Source organism: Amphiprion ocellaris, chromosome 14 (genome assembly GCF_022539595.1).
Source record: "Amphiprion ocellaris isolate individual 3 ecotype Okinawa chromosome 14, ASM2253959v1, whole genome shotgun sequence".
Classification (NCBI taxonomy): domain Eukaryota; kingdom Metazoa; phylum Chordata; class Actinopteri; family Pomacentridae; genus Amphiprion; species Amphiprion ocellaris.
In genome coordinates this window covers 25,819,846-25,843,964 of record NC_072779.1, presented here as the reverse complement: position 1 = coordinate 25,843,964, position 24,119 = coordinate 25,819,846, and the positions used below count along the sequence as shown (strand labels likewise).

At 39.4% G+C, this 24,119-nt stretch overlaps 1 protein-coding gene across 1 annotated transcript; it reads left to right on the top strand.

The window, feature by feature from the left end:
* Positions 1–805: 805 nt before the first annotated feature.
* ints2 (integrator complex subunit 2) lies at positions 806–23,908 on the top strand. The gene is made up of 25 exons (XM_023267426.3): positions 806–1,123; positions 1,870–2,172; positions 2,268–2,406; positions 3,018–3,120; positions 4,973–5,086; positions 5,993–6,123; positions 8,212–8,382; positions 9,372–9,592; positions 9,735–9,860; positions 10,076–10,147; positions 11,604–11,718; positions 12,192–12,260; positions 13,377–13,511; positions 13,618–13,794; positions 14,615–14,729; positions 15,444–15,548; positions 15,670–15,834; positions 17,812–18,013; positions 19,115–19,240; positions 19,413–19,614; positions 20,456–20,737; positions 21,216–21,323; positions 21,512–21,617; positions 21,964–22,140; positions 23,201–23,908. Exons 2-25 carry the CDS (start codon positions 1,880–1,882, stop codon positions 23,380–23,382), a joined length of 3,636 nt encoding a protein of 1,211 aa, XP_023123194.2. The 5' UTR covers positions 806–1,123; positions 1,870–1,879; the 3' UTR covers positions 23,383–23,908.
* Positions 23,909–24,119: the final 211 nt, after the last annotated feature.

Genomic DNA, 24,119 nt, shown 5'->3' with positions numbered 1-24,119 from the left:
GCTTTTCTTGAATCAATACATATGTTTCACAGCTTAAACAGAAATGATTAACAAATCTGTCCACCTCTTGGGCTTGGATAAGAAATCATCAATTGCCATCTACTTTATTATAAATAGTGCAGAAATAGTTCATAAGTGGTAGGTCATTAAAACTTCACTGACGAGCTGTTAAGGACAGAAATACACTACCAGTCAAAAGTTTGGACACATCTTCTCATTTAATCATTTTTCTTTATTTTCATGATTATTTACATTGTAGATTCTCACTGAATGCATTAAAACTATGAATGAACACATATGGAATTATGTAGTAAACAAAAAAGTGTGAAATAATTCAAAACATGTTTTATATTTTGGATTCTTCAAAATAGCCACCCTTTGATTTGAAAAAAGAATAGAATAAAGAAAAAAAAAGAATGATTACTGCTTTGCACACTTGGCATTCTCTCAAATTCCAAACTTTTGACTGGTGCCACTAGAAACTGAATTTGAGCTGCTCAACTTAATTAATAATTGTATGAAAAAGCTAAATTGAAATCAAATAAGTTGAAATTGAATTTACTGGACTGAAATTCTGCTGCTCTTAAATATATCACATATGTATTGTGATGACGGATCAATAAAGTGAGTCTTATCTTACTCATATCGTCACTACTAGGAGGGTTTCTGGCCACATATTAAAATAACGCTGAACTTTGTTTCTGTTCTGCAAATGAAATGAGATATACATTCCACAGTTGGTCAGTACCAGCCCAGTGTCTGCTATCAGGGCAGGACCTGATCTGCCTGCCTCCAGCATGTGTCAGAGCTCCAGTCAGTCAGCGCTGCTCCGCCGTACGGACAACATCAGGTCCCTCACTTTCACAATGACAGTGTGTTCACTGTAGATACGGATAAGGTCCAGTCGGGAACTATGATAGACAGGACGTGACAAATACGGCGCTAAAATCATTTCCATAAACCCACCGGCTTCAGCCAAGACCAGCTTCTCTCTGTCATTGATTCAGGACTGCCCTGTAACGGTAGACCGTAGGGGCTGACGGTACACAACAGAGTCCGAGGTCTGAAGGCCTCCATGGTGAAATATCTGTGTAAAGACTCAGTATCATCCTAGTAAAGTGAGGTAAGGACGTTCTTGTTAAACTATTGTGCTTACATTTGATGTGTACATGGCGGAGACAGACAGGGGAGTACACAGGAGTATTGTCCTCTGACAAACTAGCCTAGCCTAGCCTAGCCTAGCCTTAGCTGGCTAGCACCATGCTAAGAGTCGCTCTGAAAGAATAAGGAACAGTGTATGAGTGCTGCTAGCTAGCTAGTAGCTAACGTTAACAATAAAGCCCCCAGTTAAGAGTCGAGTGTTCCTTAGCTATATTACATGTGCTTAGGAGACATTTCAAAGTGCAACTCGTGTTTCAAGATGTTTTGACCCTGGACAGGAAAATTCTACGTCAGTTAAAGTTAACAATAATTGATTTTCCCAGCAGTAGCTAGCATTAGCGTGAGTTATCAGCTATAGACAGCTTTTGCCTTGTTTCGTTTGAAACAATTGACGTTTCTTTTGTTGCAACTGCTCGACCAAACCTCTAGACAAATTACCATTAAGCATATTACCATAGTAGTTACTAACGTTGCAGTTAACATATGTAGAAATAGATAATACCACATTGTGACAACCGTTACTTAATCATCTTCTGTCAGCTGAACTTTCGCCTGTCTTTGTGTACTTTTACGGAGTTTGCACACAGTTTTCTAAATCAGTGCATTATGACCCACAGGAGGCATGGTTAATTTGCATCAGATGGCATCATATTTTGCTCTTTAAATTGTCTTTTTAAATCAAAATCTTGTCTGTCCCCCAATGTTTAGGTGTGGAGAGATGGCAGACAGTACGGGGCTGCAGTTTGTCAGCCCCTATGCTTTTGAAGCCATGCAGAAGGTGGATGTGGTGCGACTGGCTGCCCTAAGTGACCCAGAGCTGAGGCTGCTGCTGCCCTGCCTGGTGAGGATGGCTTTATGTGCTCCTGCTGATCAGAGCCAGTCCTGGGCACAGGACAAGAAGCTTATCCTCCGCCTGCTCTCTGGAGTGGAAGCTGTCAACTCCATTGTAGCACTTTTGTCTGTGGACTTTCATGCTTTGGAGCAGGATGCACGGAAAGAGCAGCAGCTTAGGTATAGATAACTTTCACATGGTAACATGAAATTCAAAGCTACAGTCTGGTTATTCATCAACTCATACAAAAAGTGCCTCTTGTCTTCTCTGTCAGGCACAAGGCAGGTGGCTCTAATGGTGAGAGCATCCTAGTGTCACAGCTGCAGCATGGCCTGACTCTGGAGTTTGAACACAGTGATCCCCTTCGAAGGCTTCGTCTGACCCTTAGTGAACTGTTGGCTATCATGAATAAGGTAAGGTCAGAACTTCTTGCATAATTCAGTGAGTCACAGGACATTGACAATGTTTTCTTTTCTATTTTTGTTTTTAAGAAACAAAATAACAAAACTTAGATGTAATTTTAAGCAAATTGTTGACAATTAAGTTTAAAATCCCATTCTGTTACATTAAGCTACCTTAGTAACTACAGCTGTTTATAGGTTGTTAAGAGGCTGCACCCAAGAGGGATTCAGTTGATATTACCAGTGTAAATCTGAGCTGCTGCCTTTATGTTTACTGTAGAGATCTGTAGAGATGCTTAAATATTGACAGGCAGTGCTGAACATTTTTTTAAAATGCATGAATGATTTAATTAATGAATGATTAAAAATATCTTACTTGTGGAAATGGGTCTCAGATGAAAGAAATAAGATTGCACAGCTTTTTAAAATTGTTCATCACAGCTTATTTTGGTATAAGAAATTACTGTTATGAAATTACTATTTCTGGCAGCTGCTCCCACATTGATTGAAATGAGATATTCTCAGCACTGCAACTGTCCTTAAGTAGTTTAATCTTCATCTAATAGGGTGACTTGGATGATTGATCCACACAGTCTGTCTCCCATCCTCTTGTTGTTTTGCAGGTGGCAGACTCAAATGGAGAGTTTTTCTTGAAGTCTTCTGAGCTATTTGAAAGTCCTGTGTACTTGGAGGAGGTTGCAGATGTCCTCTGCATTTTACAAGCAGGTACCCAGCTTCTGTTTATCTTCTTATGAATTTTACTTGGAGGATGATTTACAAGTGAGAATGTACTGCATGTGACAGCTTTTGTACACAAATGTTCTCATTGCAAGCAATAGACAGTGATACATAAATGGATATTTTACTAGCTATGCAAAATTACAGTTCAGATATTGGAATTTGAGGTGATAATGTCAGGTATTGTGGAGCATTGCTACGGAGGAGGGATGCCACTTAAAAGCTGGGTTTGAATGATAAATTTTTTCCTCTCCTCTACTCGCTGTGTCACAGACCGTTTGCACGAGGCTGAGCTCTCTCTCACACACACACACACACACACACACACACACACACACACACACACAACTCCTTCTATCACATTCACACACACTGCAGACAGCAAACTGACTTCAGAGCAGATAAGTCCTGGCAGAGAGAATGAAATAGACTTTGGGGTATTGTTTACTGGAGTTGACAACAGCAATGCTTGTTATCCTTAAGTGCAACAAAATCTACCTGTGTAATGTTTTAGACTTCTTCTGTTTTTGGGGTTTCTGGGGTGATACAGGTGTTGCCAGTGCTGGGAAAGCAACTTTTTCTGTTGGATTTTCCGCCATTAAACAAGACTTCCCATCATGTTAAGGGACATGCACGCACAGCTCCACATGTGTAACCAATGACCAGCCCAAAGGAGCAGTGCAATTTCTCTGACAAGACCTGGGATTGCCCAAAGTATCTCATCAGGGTTATATTTTCTAAAATCTGAAATCGGAGTTAGTAAGAGTTGCAGATGTCAACTTTCCAGAGACCTCTTGAATAACAATATGCTAAAAGTTTTTTTTATGGAATTTGTTCCCAATGACACCAAAAAAATTACTGCCTATCCCAGTTTTAATCGTTCTACCTAGTTTACAAAAACACAACTAACATCTCTGAGTGTGAAACATTAAACACAAAAATATCAGCAACCTTATTGACCCCAAATTACATATCAGTGCAACTCTAATGAGACAAACAATTAAAAATGGCTTCAGTCTACACATGGCTCATGCAAGATTAGCTTCGATCTAGAAATTTCTTGCATGATGCTGTCGCTTCAGAATGACTGGTCAGAATCAGTCCAATAATTTCCAAATTTGTCCATCAAGGCTATTGGAACTTACAGTTTAGTTTGCGTGATTCACTCACTGCTGATGCATTCAAAGATTTATAATGTTAAAGATAAAGATAAAGATAAAATTCTTTATTTCTCCCCACTCCAGGGGAAATTTACATTGTTACAGCAGCTTATGTAACAGTGGACGTAGTGATAAGAATAAAATAATAGAACAATAGTAATAATATTTACAGTATATACAAGGGTGAGAGATGAGGATAAAGTGGCTTAACAGAAAAAATAAAAATAAAAAATAAAAATAAAGTTTAAAAGTGCAAAGATGTGCAGTGCAAGAATGTCAGTGCAATGTTATGTTATATGCAGAAATTTTGAATATACAGTAATGTTTTTTTATGTGGTAAGACTAATCAGTCATCAGCAGTGCACCTTATGTAAAATGCCAGCAGATTACTGTCTTTGTGTATTTGTGCAACAACGAATGATTCCTCACTACAGAAACAGTCTGAAAATGTGCATCACAGGGATATTTTTGACAAAGATTATACATCAGAAACTGCAACAAAATCTGCGCTATCTGCTACTGGTGTTGATAATTAGATTGCCAGCAACTAATATCAATAATATATCAGGAAAAAACAGCAAATACTTCTGTGAAGCCAGCCTGAAAATAATCCATTTCAGTGATCCTGTCTTCTGCAGTTGACAAATTGTCCAGAATGTGTTTATTTTTCTTCATCTTAGAGCTGCCTTCCTTGCTGCCCATTGTGGATGTGGCAGAAGCTTTACTTCATGTACGCAATGGCGACTGGTTTCTGTGCCTGCTGGTTGCCAATGTTCCTGACAGCTTCAATGAAGGTAATTCATCTGTCTCACAACACTGCACATGCTGTCAGCAGATAGAGCAGCTGGTTAATTACCAGTACTAGTTTCATGTGTTGAGTCAGTGTGCCTGGATGTTACTAAACATTACTTCAGGAACTTTCTGTGATAGTGTCATTATACTTAAAGGCAACTAATTATTGAGTTGCAACCCTATATATATTTTTTTTTTACTTTTTCTCTTGACTTGATTTCCTCTCTTACTTCTATCCATGCCACTGGCCCAAGGGTGTGCACACTTTGTCTTTGACGATGAACATTTCTGTCTCGCTCCGACTCATAAAGAGTGTTATGTGTGCTTTGAGAGATTCATTAGAAAAAAAAGCCTGTTGTCTCCAGTGCCTCCTTGTCACACAGAGGGTCAGAGCTAAGTGTATAGTGCATTTGTGTGTTACATAGCAGTCAACATCAAGTCCTTTTGGCTTTGTTACTGGAAAACTCCTTGTTTCATTGGATTAAAAGTGGAATAAATTGATTCAAAGGAGTGTGCGAAATGGTTCTGTCGAGAATCATCAAGATCTGTCATGTTGAACACCAGCTAGTAACCAGACCTAAGTCCACTGGCTCTTTTATGGCATGTGAAATAATTCAGAAGTAGAAGACATGGAAACTAATATAATTTCAGAACATGTTACAGTCTGAGCTAACCATACAAGTTTTAGTTTTTAGATTATCTGCTGTGGAAAAGTGCAGGGAAAATTAGTTAAAAAGAAGTAAAATGAGTCATTTTCCTATGGTGTATAGTATTTATGGATGAGATTACTTGGTCATGACATTGCAGAAATGATAGACTGTTACTGTCAGTGATGCACAGACAGTTCCAGAAAATTCATTAGTCCAAATTATGTTCTGGTTTTTAAATGTACTTGTCTGTCATTGTAGTTTGCAGAGGTCTAATCAAGAATGGAGAGCGTCAGGATGAGGAGAGTGTGGGTGGTCGGCGCAGGACTGAGGCCCTCAGGCAGCTGTGTCAGATGAACCCCTCACAGGCCCTCAACATTAGGGCTATGGTGGTCAGTTTGACTATTAAACAACTAAATGTTGTTTTTTTTTACATTGTTAACATCTCCATATGTTTTTTTTTTACTTGCTAGAAGACACATCATTAGCAAAATAGGTAGTCAGTGCCATGACTGAGTGTTTCCACACTGAAACTGAAGTTTACTGACGACAGTCTCAGTAACACAGATACAGACTTCCAGGGTTTCATACATGACAAACCCTTAAGGCCAATTTGTCCTTTTCATGTCTGCAAGGGACACGTCACATACTTTTTGTCAGCCACATAAGTCATTGCACAACCAAAAATCTGTTGGTGCACAGACTGTTACAACAAAAAGTGTGAAAGCAGATTCTCTGTCCTACAGACCTTTACAACTCATCATTACATGAGCTGTAGTTGAAGTTGCAGAGGACAGACTTTGGAGGAGCTTAGATTTCGACATTCTTTCCATCAACTGTGCCCAACACAGTGGGAAGATCTACATTCTCCAGAAATCCACCCAGTGTGCTTGCCACACCTCAGGAATAATCACTGACATGGTGTTACAGCCTGTAACAAGCTGCTATATCCTGTAAACAGTGCAATGTCACATCCTTACAAAACCTCCATGGGAGCCAGCAAATATTTTTCAGTATGATTGTCTACAGACCGACAAAAAGTGAAAAAAAATTAAATATGCAACTTTGATACACAGAGATGTGTTTTTACGAGTTTAATCAACGTCCTCAGAGGGACTTGAATATAATCACACACAGTACATTCTGGGCTCTGAAGGCAGAATCACCCCTAATCTACAATATCCCAAAAATCATTTCAGATGAAGAATAATTTCTCTTATCTGGGAGCTGCTTTATTCCACTAGAAGTGCATTTGTGCCACATTTATTCTGGTGCAATAGATTTTTTCACATTAATTATGCATATGTAAACTAAAATGAATACTTGTTAGCACATTTTTTTAGAATTTCCTCCTTTGCTGTGATATGCTTTCATGACAAAATGTTTGTTTTACAGGATAGTTGTGTTTGCAAAAACATTGCTTCATTAAATATTTGGTATGATCTCAGTATAATTCTTTGCAGCTAGTACATATTTTAAGCGATTTTGTAGCCTTTCTTAATAGCAAATAAATTTAATGCAGCACTGCAGCCATACTTTATTTATCTCTGCATTTCTACAAAGTACAGTTGTTGGGAATTTTCAAATCATACACAGAGTGGCTTTAATATAGAGGGTATCCATAACATTATCTCAGACTCAAAGTATGTTTGAACGATAATATGCTCCATTACCTGGAATGTGTCACGATGCTTTGTTAAATAATGAATGATTTACCAGCAGTAAATACAGAGGTATTATTTCTGAACAGCTAAACATCACTGGAGACTAAGTTTTGTTAATTCTCATAAAACTGACTAGCAATAGACCCTGTTGTGCCAGGAACTTTTTTTTCCTTACTTAGATCAACTCCCCTCATAAAGGTTAGTAAAAAGATTCTCTTCTCTTTACTGATTTATGTTGTGGTACACTTTGTGATGCTATCCCTGAGGGGAGAAATTTGTCTTGTTGCTTCCCTCCTTCTCTCACGGAGGTTACAGCACAAGGTCAGTTATCGAACGAGGCCCCAGGAGGTAGTAGAAATTCATTGCCTTGCTGAATGATGCATCAGCAGGACTCATACTTGGCTGTACTTTGTGAACCCAGACAATCGGGCTTGGGAATTGATGTGATGCTATGCTGAAATTGTGTGTTTTCAGGGAGTACTCAGCCATGGATGTTAGTAGCTAGTGTTTCTTAACATATGGATAACTTTAGTTGACTTTGCTAATAGCTTATGATCAAAAAAATATTGAAAGACCTACTAAAAGGGGCAATGACATGCAGGGTGATGTAAGTGATGTAAATACCAAGTAATGGTGTCTACAACCCAACAGTTAGTTTATATGATTAATATGCTAAAAGATGCCAATATTCAATTGTGGGTTGTACTTTGAATGTATTAAAAGATTCTACAATCATAAAACTATCATACATACACAGAACTGAGGACATTACTAATGAAATGTGTTTAAAGCCGTGTGTTCTTTTGTTATTCTCAGGTTGAGGAGTGTCACCTGCCAGGTCTGGGTGTGGCTCTGACTCTGGACTACAAACCAGATGCAGCAGATGAGGCAGTCAGTCCCTTAGTTTCTTATGTAAGCGGTCTACTGCTGGGCACCAATAGCAAAGTCCGTACCTGGTTCAGCATGTTCATCCGTAATGGACAACAGGTAAGGACACATCTTTACTCTGTATTGTAATTTTTCAAATATACACCAATTAAACAAAACATTAAAAATTCCAGTAGATACAAAGCTGTACTTGTACAAGATAAAACAAAACAAGTAGCCTTGTGTTAGGAAGAAAATAGTTTTTTCTAACGTGCATGCAATGTAATCCATAGTGTAAAAAGTATAGATTCATTCCGACACGAGTCTTTCTGTACTTATGACTGCCCTCAGTGGCATCCCCACACTCCACAATTACAACCAAATGCCTAGCCTAAACTCTTATTCTAACCTCACCTAGAAACGTGTTTTATCCCTCAGTCCTTTTAGTTAGTGAAGACTGGCAAAAATGTTTTCAGAATGCTGAAATGTCCTTACAGTGTTGATTTAAAACTAAAATAGAAAACAATACAAAAACAAATGAAGACCCCAGTGATCTCATAAAGTGTCAGTTGCTAACATTCAGCATAGGATACTGGTGGGGGTTTGGTTTGGTGTTGCTCCTATTCTTTCCCATATTACTGAATTGAATTGTTCTAAATTTATGCCAATGATCTAAATTTAACAAAAGATACAAAGGAGGTCATGTGTCTGTCTATGTGCTGGCAGTTCTTGCAGTTTATGAAGGGCAGATGCATTTTACAGTCTGCCTTTCACTGCAAATGTCGACATTTGTTTGTGTTTTCTTTTATAAAATGTTAGATTTTTTTAAACAATAAAAGTCTTCCTGAGCTGGGAGGAAAAGCCTCTTTGCAGCACCGGAGAAATGTACTGAAATGCTCCATCCATATATTGATTTATGGGTTTGGTACATTATAATTTGCATCTAAACTATTGCTCACACATTTAGTTAGTTTTGGAAATAATTGTATTATTTAACTTGTTTATAACGAAGGAGAACACGATTTACTGACTGTAGCCCTAATATTAACACTTGGATGAAAACAGCATTTGACAGAGGTCTTTGCTTCACTTTCTCTCTGTTATGAAAGCGCAAGAGAGAAAGCAGCTCAGTGCTGTGGCAGATGCGAAGACAGCTACTGCTAGAGTTGGTTGCCATCTTGCCACGCTCACGCAGCACCCATGTGCCTAATGATGGCGACATGGAAGAGGAAGGCAGTTCAGGATACTCTGGCCTCAGAGAGGAGCATGTGGTGAAGGCCAGCGCTCTGCTGCGACTGTACTGTGCCCTCATGGGTATCGCAGGTCTCAGGTAGGTCAAAGACTATGCAATAACCCTCCTATTACTTCATAATTGTGTAGTGATGATTTTGACATGTATGTGATTCTTTTTAGAGTCCACAGATATAACAGACGTTTTAATAATTATTGTTGTAAATGTGATTTCTCTCCAGGCCTACAGATGAGGAAGCTGAGCAGCTATTACAGCTAATGACCAGCCGGCCTCCAGCCACTCCTGCTGGTGTTCGCTTTGTCTCTTTGTCCTTCTGCAAGCTGCTTGCCTTCCCTACTCTAGTCAGGTACATATAGCTGGTTCGATTGACTCCTACTTTTAAAAGTCTTACTTTTCTTCAGCCAACACATACAGTTTGGTATCACAAACCCTATTCAGCTACCAGTTTTGAATTCCTGCCAATACATACTGCGTTCCAAAAAACTTCTCTGTGTCATTTGGTATTTAGCAGTCTCCTTTTTTATATGTAGAGTATGCATAATCCTGTGTGTGTTTGTGCAGTACTCCAGAGCAAGAACAGCTGATGGTCATGTGGCTCAGTTGGATGATCAAAGAGGAAGAATACTTTGAGAGGTAAGACAGGGTCTAGATGTGTGATACTGAGATGTTGGGTGGAAAATGTCTTAGTTTGCATGTCTAAAAGAATATTGAATACATTTTATCTCTGGAAGCTGTCACATGAGATTTTAACAACTTTTACAACATTCAGTTTTACTCCGCCGAAAGAGGCAGGATTAAGTTTTCACTGTTATTTTAAATAGTGATGTATAATGTGAATGTTGGAAGGATTCTGTGATTATTATCCCGTATACATATCTCCCATTTCTATTTGTAACAGCAATTGTATAGTAATTTTGTGTGTGCATTTAGTATGCAGTTTAATCAATGCAAATATTAATGTACTGCTCTTAATTTTATTGCCAGTATAAACATTCTACTAACTTTAGGAGGCTGTGCTGAGTTCATAAAATTACAATTTATGTTGCAAAGTGGTAATGTAAAAACATTTATGCTAATATGTCATCACGTCTATAATGATGCAACTGGCTGGTTTCACAGAACTAATAATAATTTTATAATGCAACATTCACCAGTATGCGATAGCATTATTTATGATTCATACATATATTCAGTACTTGATATGTAACTGACAGCTCTGCTCATTTTAGAAAAAGCTGCCATTTTTTATTGTAATTCATTATTTATGTAACACTTTCAGTAACTATCTGATTTCTGTGGTTTCACTCCAATGTTGTAAATGTATTATCTTGCTTACAGCATTTTGGTTTCTTTTTTATTCTTTTTTTGTGTGATTATTATGGGATGCGTAGCATACACTGTCTTCTCTATTGCTGCACTTTTCGCATTACACTCTTATGGTCTTGGTCGTTGATCTTTTGCTACCGAAAAGCGTGTCTGCTACAGAATTAAGTGAAACTTTATAACAAACCAGGGAGATGTGAGGAAACAGTAATAAAATCAACAAGGGGCAGTAAAAGTTAAATGATGGCATAAAATCTGTTAAGTGCTACGTCTCTAGTCACACTTCAATGTGTGTGTGTTTTATGTCTGTCCACAGTTGGGAGGTGTTTGACCCTCCTTCTGTAATTGTTTGTTCTTTGTGGGACTAGACAGCAATAAACTCAGCAATGCTTTTGTTTCTTATTTGTTAAAATGAAGTTAATGTGACCTGTCCTAACAACTACAGCAGTGGTTATCAATGTGTGTATGTTTGTTAGTGACTCTAGTCCATAAAGCATAAATTATTACGTGACCTTAGTCAGACTTTAATCTTACCTAAAGGGCTACCGGCAGATAGAAGGAGGTGTGTGTGTGTCGTGTGTGTGTCGTGTGTGTGTGTGTGTGTGTGTGTGCACGCGTGTGCGTGCGTGCGTGAGCGTGTGTGTTGATGCAACTAGCATAATGAGTTTATTAAAATTCTGTCCTGTAAGATGCAGGATTAACGGCAAGCCTAAATGTCTTTCCTCAATTGCCTCTTCATTATATGTGTGTCTCTTCCTCCTTACAGTGCTGCAGGCGTATCTGCTTCTTTTGGAGAGATGCTATTACTGGTTGCCATGTATTTCCATAGCAACCAGCTCAGCTCCATTATTGAGTTGGTGTGCTCTACTTTGGGGATGAAGGTAAGGTGGTAGGTGGGAGGGAGGCAGTGATCAATACATCAGTCTGGCTGACCAGCTACTGGCCCCAGTCCTCCACTGCAGCAGTGGCGCATATAAAGACTATATCACTAATGAAACACTTGCAGCATACACATATCTGGCAAGGCACCCCATACCCTGAGGCCAATTTGCTGTTTTATTACTTATTAAGTGCACTATTGTTTCCTGCCTGTGTGCTAAGTAGTTTTCCTGTCTTAGTGTATTTTCCACTAAGATGTGTAATGTAATTGGATTTAGAGCCTGTTTGTTTCCACCCCTAGGGCAATCCTCTCCATTCAATGTTGTGCCTGCCATGTAGAATTTTTCTTATGAAATATGAAAGGAGGGAATTACAAAATACCAGCACTGCTGCCTGAAGGTTGTTTTCACTCAACAAACCTACCACTATTGATGTGTCTTATAATTTTTGTGGGGTAATTTTCAACTTCTTACAGATTGCCATCAAGCCCAGCTCTCTAAGCAAGATGAAGACTATCTTCACACAGGAGATCTTCACTGAACAGGTACATTATATTCCAGATTCATCCTTCCACCCTTCACATTTTGTGCTTACAGCAATGAATTTGCCTTCTTGCCAGTAATTCAACCAAGCTTTTATACTTATCATGCCAACAAATATTTTTACATCTATGAGAGCTAAATTGAGGTGTGTAGTGGCTTCTGATGTAAGAACTTGCCATAATGAAATGAGCTTCTAAAGGTGTGCAGGTAGCTTCAGATAACTTTAATGTATATTATTTATTACCACCAAGCAATTTTAGGCAGTTGTGTGTTTAGGAAGCATTACAATGCTGTAATCAAAAATGTCTAACACCTTTTATAACCATTCCAGAAATGTGGTAGTTGGTATCAACACCACCAGTACTATTCTATGATTCTCAATATCACAGCTAAAAGTATGCCATTGAAATGAATACACTCTTTAATTTGCAAAAACAACTTGGGATGGAGCTTTTAAATGATAAAATTAAAAATGCTGTTTGAAACACTATCATGTCAGGAAAAAAAACTTTTATTGTGGCATGACATTTCTATGGCATGTGAAAAAAGAATGTAAATAATAAATTAACTACATGTAAAAAAAAAAATGAAAAAATAATATTATTACAACAACAGTGAAATGTATCCTACAAGTATTTACAGTACTTTATTATCAACCCTCTTGTCCAGGTTCCTCTTTTACATGATCTGTGACACCTTATGCATTCTGACTTTTGGTCCTGTGGAACGTGTACCTGTACATCGACTCTAAAAATCACTCAACATCTCAATACATGGTGTTGTGTTTTTTTTACACATGCATGTAAATTATATAGTACTGTGAACCTGATGGTCATAAACCACTTTTTCTCAAAGATGTGCAGATTTGTAACAACAGAAAAACACAACCAAACATGATAGTATAGATTCTCTCTATGACAAACTCTCACCCTGTTGTTGATACAGTATATCATCATGAGACTTAATCTTACATCTGTGTATTTGACAGTATGTTTGTTCACATAGATGTTACTAGTGTAACTGGAAAACCTTCTACCTTCACATTACCACGCTGTCAGTTAAAAATCAAAAGGACCTTTTTCTGTATTGATAACATGCTTATTATTTTTGTTATGTAGGTGGTTACAGCCCATGCTGTTAGAGTTGCGGTGACCAACAACTTAAGTGCCAACATCGCAGGATTTCTCCCCATTCACTGTATCTACCAGCTGCTCCGGAGCCGAGCCTTCACCAAGCACAAAGTGTCCATCAAGGTATGACACGCCTTATATGACTCAATATGATGACTGGATGATGTTAAAGGTACTCCTGTGTAAAAGCTTGTTTCTCTCTGGTGCTGTCCTTGTGTGTGTCTTCAAGGACTGGATCTATCGCCAACTCTGCGAGACAACAACGCCCATCCACACACAACTGATCCCCTTAATTGATGCCTATATCAACTCCATCCTCACTCCAGCTTCCAAGGCCAACCCAGAGGCCACAAACCAGCCTATCACTGAGCAGGAGATCCTCAATGTCTTCCAGAGCTCTGCTGCGGTGAGTGCTTCGCTTGAGCTGCAAAAAATCTAAATCTGCACACAAACAAGTTAATCGTTGTGTACATTGCATTTGTCGTTTAGTTTTGTAGTGTGAGCTTGATTTTCCCTTCATACTATGATATACAGTATATTCAGCAATATTTCAATTAACTGAGTCAAGTCTCTTTTTTTAATAACATTTTACAAAATGTTATCTTAATAATGCTTAAAACATACTCTCATTCAGTTATTCTTGCTTTACTTTGCTTGATTATTGTTACAGCAGTAGTAAATGTTGGAATTCAGTAAGAGCACACTGTACTTAATATTGTCCATCCTCATCCCTACTGTTACTTTTTCATCTTAATAGGTTTAACATGTTTTCAATCTCTATGTAATTCAGAAAGGTACAGCTTATTATGTAACCATATTATAAAAATATGAGTATGATGAGAATATTGTTTAACGAGTTAGAGCACTATGAACACAACAATCATATTATAAGTACTGAATTTTTATTTTGTTTGTTTTAAAAACATTAAAATGAGCCTGAAGCAAAATTGTTGCTGCAAACACAATTTTTATGACACAAAATTGTTAATAATGGATGAAGTAAATTTTTAAAGTTGGAGTTTATTGTATTGTAGGTTGTTATATTGGAAATGTATAGCAATCACTGCCAATTTCAAGCATCCCAAGAATTTTCTTATTGCTGACGAACTGCTGAACCCTTTAAAAGTGTCCATCCTCACTTTTACCGATGATACTTAGTCCTGTTGTGCTACCTGTCTCCTACCCATAGATGTTATTTTTGCTTGTCCTTTTTCTCTATTGGTTAGCAAGGAGATAGTAGTCGAGGAGGAAGACAGCGCTACTCCATCACCACCCAGCTCCTTATCCTCTACTACATCTTGTCTTATGAGGAGAACCTGCTAGCTAGTACCAAACAACTGGGTATGTGCAAGACAATAACTGTATCCAAACAAAACACTGCACTGTGCCTGGCTCCCCTCTGCTGTTGGCTCACTGCCTTTCCATTTCTTATTTTCTCTTTCTTTGCCTGTCTAAAGTGCATTCTTTGTCATTTCCACTGAAGAAAATATTGTATGTAAGATGGAGGGAATTTGCCAGGCAGTGAGAAGAGAAAGGAAGCTTTTGTCCTCTGTTAAGTTGTAGGAGACGCTCTCACTCTGGATGTGCAGTCATTCATCCTTTTCTGTCTTGGCACTGAATGTTGGCTGCTTCATAGAGAATAAATGGATGGCTGACAAAGAGCAAAGTACAATGGCTGCAGGAGCAAAGCTAACTAGGACAACTGTAGGTTAGATTGAGCATTAGTAGTTAGCCTAGTCAGTGTTTATTCTCTCCCATGACGAGCTCTCCTCTTGCCCTTCATTAGGCCAGATTTATGTGAGAGTTTATGCCCATCTCTTTAATTGCTGTGTTTACCCAAGTGCTCCCACAGCCTTCAAAGAAGGAGTAATGAAGCCCATCAGCAGTGGTAATGAACCCACGTCAATGAAAAATCACCTCCGTTTCTTTAATGCACAGTGGCTCTGGTGTCCTTACACAACCAAATAAAACACTTATGCTCCGTCTTGTTCTTCTTTTGCTTTATGTTCTCACTCTCCCTGTTTACTGTGCTTCATTCACCCTTGTTTTTTTAAGCTCTGATGCAGAGGAAGCCCAAGTCCTACTCAGCAGCTTTGATGGACCAGATCCCCATTAAGTACTTGGTTACCCAGGCCCAGGGGCTGCAGCAAGAGTTAGGAGGTAAAATGTTTGATTACAGTTATTTGACTAAATAAGTGATAGATTATGCAAGTTAGCTATTAACACAAAAACACAAATTGTTTTGTGTGATAATCTGCAAATAAACTCTCACTGATTCCAGGTCTGCACTCTGCCCTGCTGAGACTTCTTGCCACCAACTACCCTCATCTTTGTCTAGTGGAGGACTGGGTTTGTGAAGAGGAGGTGACTGGTACCCTGCCCCTTCTGAGGAGAATGATGCTTCCCAGCAACACCTGTCGATACACTCAGAGCCAGCTCCATCAGGGTGAGCCAACAGGATGGGAATATCAGCATCAGATTGGGGGAGGAGGTTAAGACTGGTAGCTTTGAATTTACAGTTCCCATGCCTTTCTGCTAAAATTGCCCAATGTTTAGACATAATGATATAAGTAAACTGAAAAGAGTTCTTAAAAAAACTCATATGAAAGAAAAACATCGTCAGGTCAGAAACTTCTCCTTGGGAAGTAAACTAGCACCATTTATACTTATCCAGGGGTCAAGGTTGTCTAGATGAGATGTCATGGTATCAGCCTGTGATGAAAGAAGGAATAGATACTAGATTTATATTATACATTTACAAGTGAAAATCTTTTTCCAATTGAAATCTTGTCGCAGTAGTTAATCCTTTGGGATTTAAAGGGTATGCTGTAATAGGCTTTTCTTTGTTATAGATCACTGACAAAATGCAGTGTGATGGCATGTGTTCATATTGCGTTTTTCTCCAGCAGAAAAGCACTGGCACTGTTGAGTGCGTCATCAAAAATGCAAACCCACATTGTGGATGGGTTTTGTAACGATGACAGCAGTATCTTGACAACATATCACCACTTTGATTTTTCGTCATATGATGGATTAGCATCACCCCTTTTTGTGATAATTTCTGTCCAACAGCTGAGCTCATGATAACATACACGGCCAGAACAAGCTTCTCTTCCATTTTTATGGTTACCAGGGTGACAAGCCCCACCCATATGACTGGTTCCCTGAAAAGAAGCAACAGCGATAACGCCAGCGCCTCCCTATAAGAGTTGTCAGATTTTTCACTAGAAGTTCTTGGAGCAGGCACACAAAAAGCATGGAGCTAGGTATAGTGCTATATCTCTGAGTGACTGCATGTATACACATATGTTCTCCCCTCATTGGGAATGATTGGGAAAAAAAGATTGCTTTATGGACAGAGCCTGATAATTAGTGTCATGCACATTTACACAGGATATTGTACGGTGTATATATATATTTGCAAATGTGCCCGCTTATGTTGTCATAACGCATCAATGTTGTATTTTTAAATTCCATCTGCAGTATCACTTTTTCAGGGTTGTAATGACAAGAATAACAATGAGTTAACTGATTGCGAATTGAGAAATATAGTCATAAGGAGAAATGCATTTCCTCTGCCTCTCTTGGCTTGGTGGCAGGACTCGAAAAGCGGTTTCAAACATGTGAAAACAGATTCCATAGAGAGGTGAACAACTTGACCCTTTAAGTTAATGACTTAGTAGCTTTTTTTCATTTTGTAGTTTAGGTAGTTGAGGCTGATCTTCAGTAATCAAGGAGACTGATAACCAGTATTTGATACAGATGTTTATTTGCTGAGAAATTAAACGTTTGGTGCAAAAATGAGTACACTGCAAACTCCAACACAAAACTTAATTAGCATGCCTTTGTTACTTGATGTTCCTTTCAACATTTATACTTCAGCATTGTTGAGCTTATACTTGTGATACATAACCAATCAGGTAGCCCTGTGGGCAGAACATTGCTTGAAACCAGAGTGGTTACTACTGATAGAGAGAGGTGGCTGCATAAGAGCCGAAGTGCTGCATTCTTGAGTTAAACTTATTTTATTGAAAATCGTTTTGAAAAAGTAGTCATACTGATAATTACAAAAATGCTGAATATTGGATCCAGTAATCAACCAAACCTAGAATTAGTTGACCCTTACTTCTTTAATTTACATCATTCACAGTCTGAGTGCTGAAAGGTATTCTTAATTGTAGACAAGAAGTTATGGAATTTATGGATTAAGTGTTGGGGTTAATTACCACTGTAGTTTATTGTTTTCTTGCCATCATTATGTCAAAGTGAATGTGTTTCCCCATGCATACTTAGCTGGTGCTTCAAAACGTTTTGGTTTCTAGTCACTTCAGTGTGTGCATTCATTGACATCAGTTAAGAGAACACAACAAGATAACGCAGCCCTAGAGTTTGATGAGTTAAGTTCCACTTTTTGTTCCCCCAGCCTTCCAGAAGTTGCCATCCAGCAGTCCCAGACTAATGCGGATCCTGGAGCATTTAACGCTGCTTTCACCTGGAGACTTGATTCCTTATGCAGAGGCCCTCACAGCCAGCATGGCTCTGCTGCTGGAGCCTGCTGTGCCTCGCCGTATACTGCAGACCCTCAACAAGCTCTGGATGGGCCTTAACACTGTGATGCCCCGCAGGTACATGCTCTGGACATGACTAGATCTTGTGGACAAGGTATAGAAAAAAACATTAATGTTAAATTTGTTGAATTTAATTTTAATATAAGATAAAATCACTGATATATGAAATTGGGTAGTAGGCTCCAAATATGCATCTTGTCCTCAGTAATTAGAATTTGGTATGTTTTGCAGAACTTCTCTCGTGGCTGCCAGTTAAATTTAGACATCTTTTCTAAAAGGTTAACAGTGGTGCTTGACTGGGTCTTGTCTCTCCCAGGACTGTGTAAAGTTGTTGGGAGTAAATGGATTAAAGGAAGACTTTTGGAGCAAGAGTTGTTGCCCTGAACTCCAGGCTGCTTGCTCAATGGTTATTGTATGAAGAGATCAGAGGTTTTGAGCCAAGCATTCTGTCAGACTGTGTGAACTCTCTGGACAGATGAGGGTCACCCTCATTGTGCCCCAGGGCCCAAAGGAGCACACTTACCAAAGCTCTGAGCAGACATACTATCGATCCAAAAGGGTCCTGTAACAAGAAGAGCTAAGGGCAGGAAAACTGAGCAAGGCTCTCCATGAGGTAGATGTAAGGGATTTTTGCCCCCTCCCCTGTCTCTTCCTTGCTCCCTCTTGTATATTGAGTGTTGCAGCGGGATAGGAAAGAGAGGCTCTGGTGAATTTAGGAGGAGGGCAGCCGTGTCAGATTTCACACAGATCCGCTGATTGATGTCAGTGCGCAAGCTGCATGAAGGCTTGGAGTTCCGAGAGTACCCTGCTGTTTAGAGTTTAAAATCAGTCTGATAAGAGGGATTGAGGGTGAGATACTGCCATGGGCTTGTCTATGAGTAAATGAAGTCATTAAACCCCTAGTGAAGGGTGTGTGCCACATCATAATTTAGGGGCATTTGAATATTTGTGAATTGTTTTTGAAGTGCAAATCATATTTCTGTTAACCAGCAATTTTACTGTTCTTTAACAAAACGATGTGTCACATTTCATTTGAGTCATGATGCGCCAAAGCCAGGCAACAACAAAAACTAGTACTGTAAGTCAGATGCAAAATATCCCTCACTTCATAAAACTTGATGTGACAGGAAAGTTAAAATGAACATATCTGTGTTGCAGGTTGTGGGTGATGACAGTTAATGCCCTCCAACCTTCAGCTAAGCTGCTCAGGCAGCAGAAGTACACTCAGAACGACCTGATGGTTGATCCACTCATTGTGCTGCGCTGCGATCAGAGGGTATACAGGTAACTACCGGGCACATAGGAACACAGTGTTATGACCACATAGATGCAGTGAAGTGTAACAAGAATAAAGGGAGAAGTTGAGATTGTCAGGAGCATTTTCACAATATAGAAGAATAATTAATATGTGTCAGTTAACTTAAAAATGAACTTTTCTTTGGTTTGTTTTGGCCAGGTGTCCTCCTTTGATGGACATCGTCCTTCACATGCTGAATGGCTATCTGCTGGCTTCAAAAGCTTACCTGCAATGCCACTTGAAGGAGACAGCTGACTTTGATCGGCAGAGCCAGACTGTCTCAAACCTAGGCGTGCCTGGACAACCTGAAACACCTGAGGTTACCAGGGAGGAGCTGAAAAACGCCCTTCTAGCTGCACAAGTACTTTAACCATTGACAGACACATTTTCACACTCGTATTTCACACATACTAATCTCACTTTTAATGGAGGACTTGTATTTTTATCTTAATGCACTTGATCCAGATTTTATCAGTTCATATCATTTCCATACATAGGGGCCATAGAGTCCTCCTTCATCTTCTAGTAGGTGCAGCAGGCTTGTTATTATTACCCCATTTAATCTAATCGCCTTATTTAATTGTGGTGGAGTCGCAATTTAGAACTTACAAAGCGGAACAGGTCTACATATGGAAGCTGGAGGGGGTGGAGGAGACACAAGTCAGCGGACTTTCACACAAGAGACTTGAATGCCAGACACACCTCCAACCATTCTTATAGTATTAATTTTATACTTGAGTCTTATTTTGAGGTTTGCTTTCACTCAAAACTTCTTGATTAAGTTTACAAAAGGATAATTTGTGTTAAAATACACCTTTTTGCTATGTTTGCCACATGATACAAAGTTCCATTTTATAGGTTTCAAGGGTGACAGTTCCATTAGAGATTTCACATGGAATTATTCATGTGACGGCAAGAGGTCACAGATGTTATTGGGATTAGTTTCTGCTTTGTCATATAGCATCAGATCAGATCAGATGATAACGTGATTACCGAGTCAAGCAGAATGTGGAAAAAGTCCCTGCTGGCTGACGTGTATGAATATAACGGCCATTTAATGTGCTGATAATATCCGAATTGGGTGCTTCATGTAATGGGTTTGCACAAATGCTAAAATAGTATTTCACGAAATAGCACTAAAATATGTAAGGATGACCTTTTACGCCCAGTCATTGCACCCACATGTTTCTGTTTAACTCCAGGACAGCGCAGCAGTCCAGATTCTCCTGGAGGTGTGTCTGCCAACCTCCGAAGAGCAGCAGCTGGGGGCCACCACAGAAAGCCTGTTGAGGAGCATTCGGGGCTCCATGCCAGGAAAATCGAAACAGGGAAGCCTGGGGCCGAGAGCCAGAGGGGGCGTGGAGGATGCTGAGCCAGAGGGAGGCCTGCTCAGTGACTTGAGGGAGGTGCAATGTCTCATCTGCTGTCTTCTGCATCAGATGTTCATCGCTGACCCCAACATTGCCAAGTTGGTTCACTTTCAGGTAATACAACGCGAAGAAGGATGGGTTTAGATTACGGAGCCATTGCTGCATAGCTACATATTTAAGCTTCCCCCAAATTTTGCCATTGAAAGTAACATTGTCATAGTAAATGGATTGCATCATGGTGCAGAAAAAACCTTTGAGAGGTTTTTCATGAAGAGCTAAATCACATTGACCCCATTAGTCATCACATTCTGCCATGGCATTAGGAATAAGTGACTGCAGTACTCCCAGAAGTAGCAGCCAGCCATATGGTGGACTTCATCAAACCAATCCTTCCCCTGTCATAGTAATCCGCCTTTATCCTCACTGGTAAGCAGAGGCTGCTGTGTGCCTCCATGTACACACACGTGTTAAAGATAGCAATTGTGTGTGTAAATGACTGCTTGAATAACTTTTCTGTGTCTTCCTTCTTCCTCCCTTAGTTTCCTACTTAAATCATAAGTTTCATATTTCCCGTTGTCTCCCTCTCTGTCAGGGTTACCCTCAAGCTCTGCTGCCTCTAACTGTGGCAGGCATCCCCTCCATCCATATCTGTCTGGACTTCATCCCAGAGTTGCTGGCCCAGCCCCAGCTGGAAAAGCAGGTGAGGCCTCCCAGTCTCCCCTCCCCTCTTTTTCTGGCTTTAAATCCTAGACTTGCCCTGGGCTTGTGCCAGAGCCTCTCTTACACTGTTGTGATTTTTTTTAAAGCACTTCTACTGGGTGTTTGCATATTTTCTACATAAATAAATTGAGCAAAATGTGTAGCTGTTGTAATTATGTGTCCCCACAGATCTTTGCAATTCAGTTGCTGTCATACCTGTGTACCCAGTACGCCTTACCCAAGTCCCTGAGTGTGGCCAGGTTGGCCATCAGTGTTATGGGAACGCTTTTAACTGGTCAGCAAACATCTTTTTTTGTCTTTACATCTTGTGCCCTCGCGCATCATTTCATGTACTTCTTCTTACCTGCCTCTGCGTGTCAGTCATTTAATTTGCTCCCAGTATTATACAGACTGTGTAATGTATCTAACAGTTAGTCTTGCATAAATCAGCTGCTGTCATACAATTGGTCTGGACATTTTTATTCCTATATTTGGCTGCCACCATCTGGCCTTTGACTGTTAGTACAGCATTCGTTCTTCATTACAAAAGTGTACAATATGTACCAGCGTGTCAGCCACTGTAGCCAATGTTTGCACAGCTCTTCTGCATCCTCTAAGTGTGTGCGTGTTCTGCTTTATAGTGCTGACTCGTCCCAAGCGTTTCTCCTTCTTCATGCCCACCCTGCCATGTCTGGTGGCCTTCTGCCAGGCCTTCCCTCCACTCTATGATGATGTGGCAGCTCTGTTAGTACAAGTGGGCCAGGTTTGTGCTTCTGATGTGGCCACTAAAGCCAGGGACATCGACCCTCTTATTGCCCGTGAGTACAGTTTGTCATTTGGGTGACATTATTACGGTTTCAGATTTCATTAAGATTTTTTTCTTTAGGTTACACCATTCCTCAGTACATACATTAGCGTTAAAAAGTTTGGGGTCACCCAGACAATTTCATGTTTTTCAAGAAAACTCATTTTTATTCATGTGCTAACATAATTGCACAAGGGTTTTCTAATCATCAATTAGCCTTTCAGCACAATTAGCTAACACAATGTAGCATTAGAACACAGGAGTGATGGTTGCTGGAAATGTTCCTCTGTACCCCTGTGTAGATATTCCATTAAAAATCTGCCGTTTCAAGGTAGAATAGTCATTTACCACATTAACAATGTCGAGACTGTATTTCTGATTAATTTAATGTTATCTTCATTGAAAAAGACTGCTTTTCTTTCAAGAATAAGGACATTTCTAAGTGACCCCAAACTTTTGAATGGTAGCGTATATTTTGAAATAACCACCATGTTCTCTTTGTTGATCTTTTTTTTAAAAAAACTCTTGTAACCTGGACATACATATAGTCTAAGACTAAGTTAGACCAAGAAATTAAGAAAAAGTATTGATAGTGGATTACCGTCTAGTTAGAGGCACCACAGACAGTGGTCCTACAATGGTTTTTTGTCCTGCTGTGCCCAGATGGCCAGATTAATGTCATGGGGCCATCGTGTTGTGAACGCACAATATCTTATCCAGCTTGAAAAAAAATTGCCCTCATCACCTTTATATACTGATCTTGCAAAGTGACTCTGAAATTGTAATTATGGAAAAATATATATAGTATGTAGACTTTGAAAAGTGGTCAATACATTCAGAATTTCTGTATGCTGAAAAAATAAGTTATATTTTTTGTAGGGTTAGGTTAGGTTCACTTTATTCTGTGCATTGACAACACAACTGTATGTTGCCATTGATTATAGGGAAATGGTGTATCGTGGAAAGTGTTTCTAAAGATATTGGTAATACATAGAAGAAGACCTTGGAAAGATCTGCCATTGTTAAAGTAAGAAGGCATCATTTCTTCAACATTTTTTGCTTTCCCACCTCAGGCCTGCAGTATCTAAAAGAGAAACCACAGGAGGCTGTGGTTCCAGGAGGAGGCTCTTCCAAGCTGACTCTACCACAGAAGACAGCAGAGGAGCTGGGGGGAGCTGACCCTGATGTCCAGCTCTGCTACTGCGTAGAAGCCACTTTTATGGACATTATTAGCTCCACTCTTCATGGACTATAGAGTATACGCATTCTAGAAAGAGAACAGGGATTTGACTTTGGTCACCAACCCCAAACACTGTCTCTGAAAGACTTTGTCACTCTAAGAGGGCTAGTGTCAATAGAAATATCTTCATCTTCAACAAATGGACTCTGATGTCATCTTTGTCAAGGGCTTTCAGGTAATGATAGGTGGTGGGTTACTCTCACTCTGTGCACATGCTGTACCACATATCCACTCTGGTCTGTTCTGTGTGGACAATGAAAAATGCACGCTCCAATCATCAGGCTCTGCTACAAAACTAAATAAGACATGATTTGCAATTTATTTAGAACATGAAAAATGTTCATGGGCTCTGTCACAATTTGTAGAAAGTAAAATACTGAAACTGATAAACAGGTTAAATGTTTTGACCCCTGTAGGCATATTTTTCTAATTTGCAAGTGTTGTGACCTTTTTTCCTGACATGAAAAAAGGAAACCTTGTCTTGACATGTGTAGAGCTTTTGTACTGTATTTGTTTGTAATAAAACAAAAGAAATCTTTGACTGAGGTGTATTCTGGCAAATGGGAAAACATTGTGGCAGATGTGGTGTGTTGTGTATCCTCTGGTCAGAAATTCAGTCTTTGTTTCCATACTTGTTTTTGTTACCTGTCACTTGTTAGGTTTCTATCTCAATCTTCCACAAATCTCGTGATTTTTTCAGCTAAAATCTTCATTATTCGTCATGAAACACATATTTAAAAGAAAGAACGAGA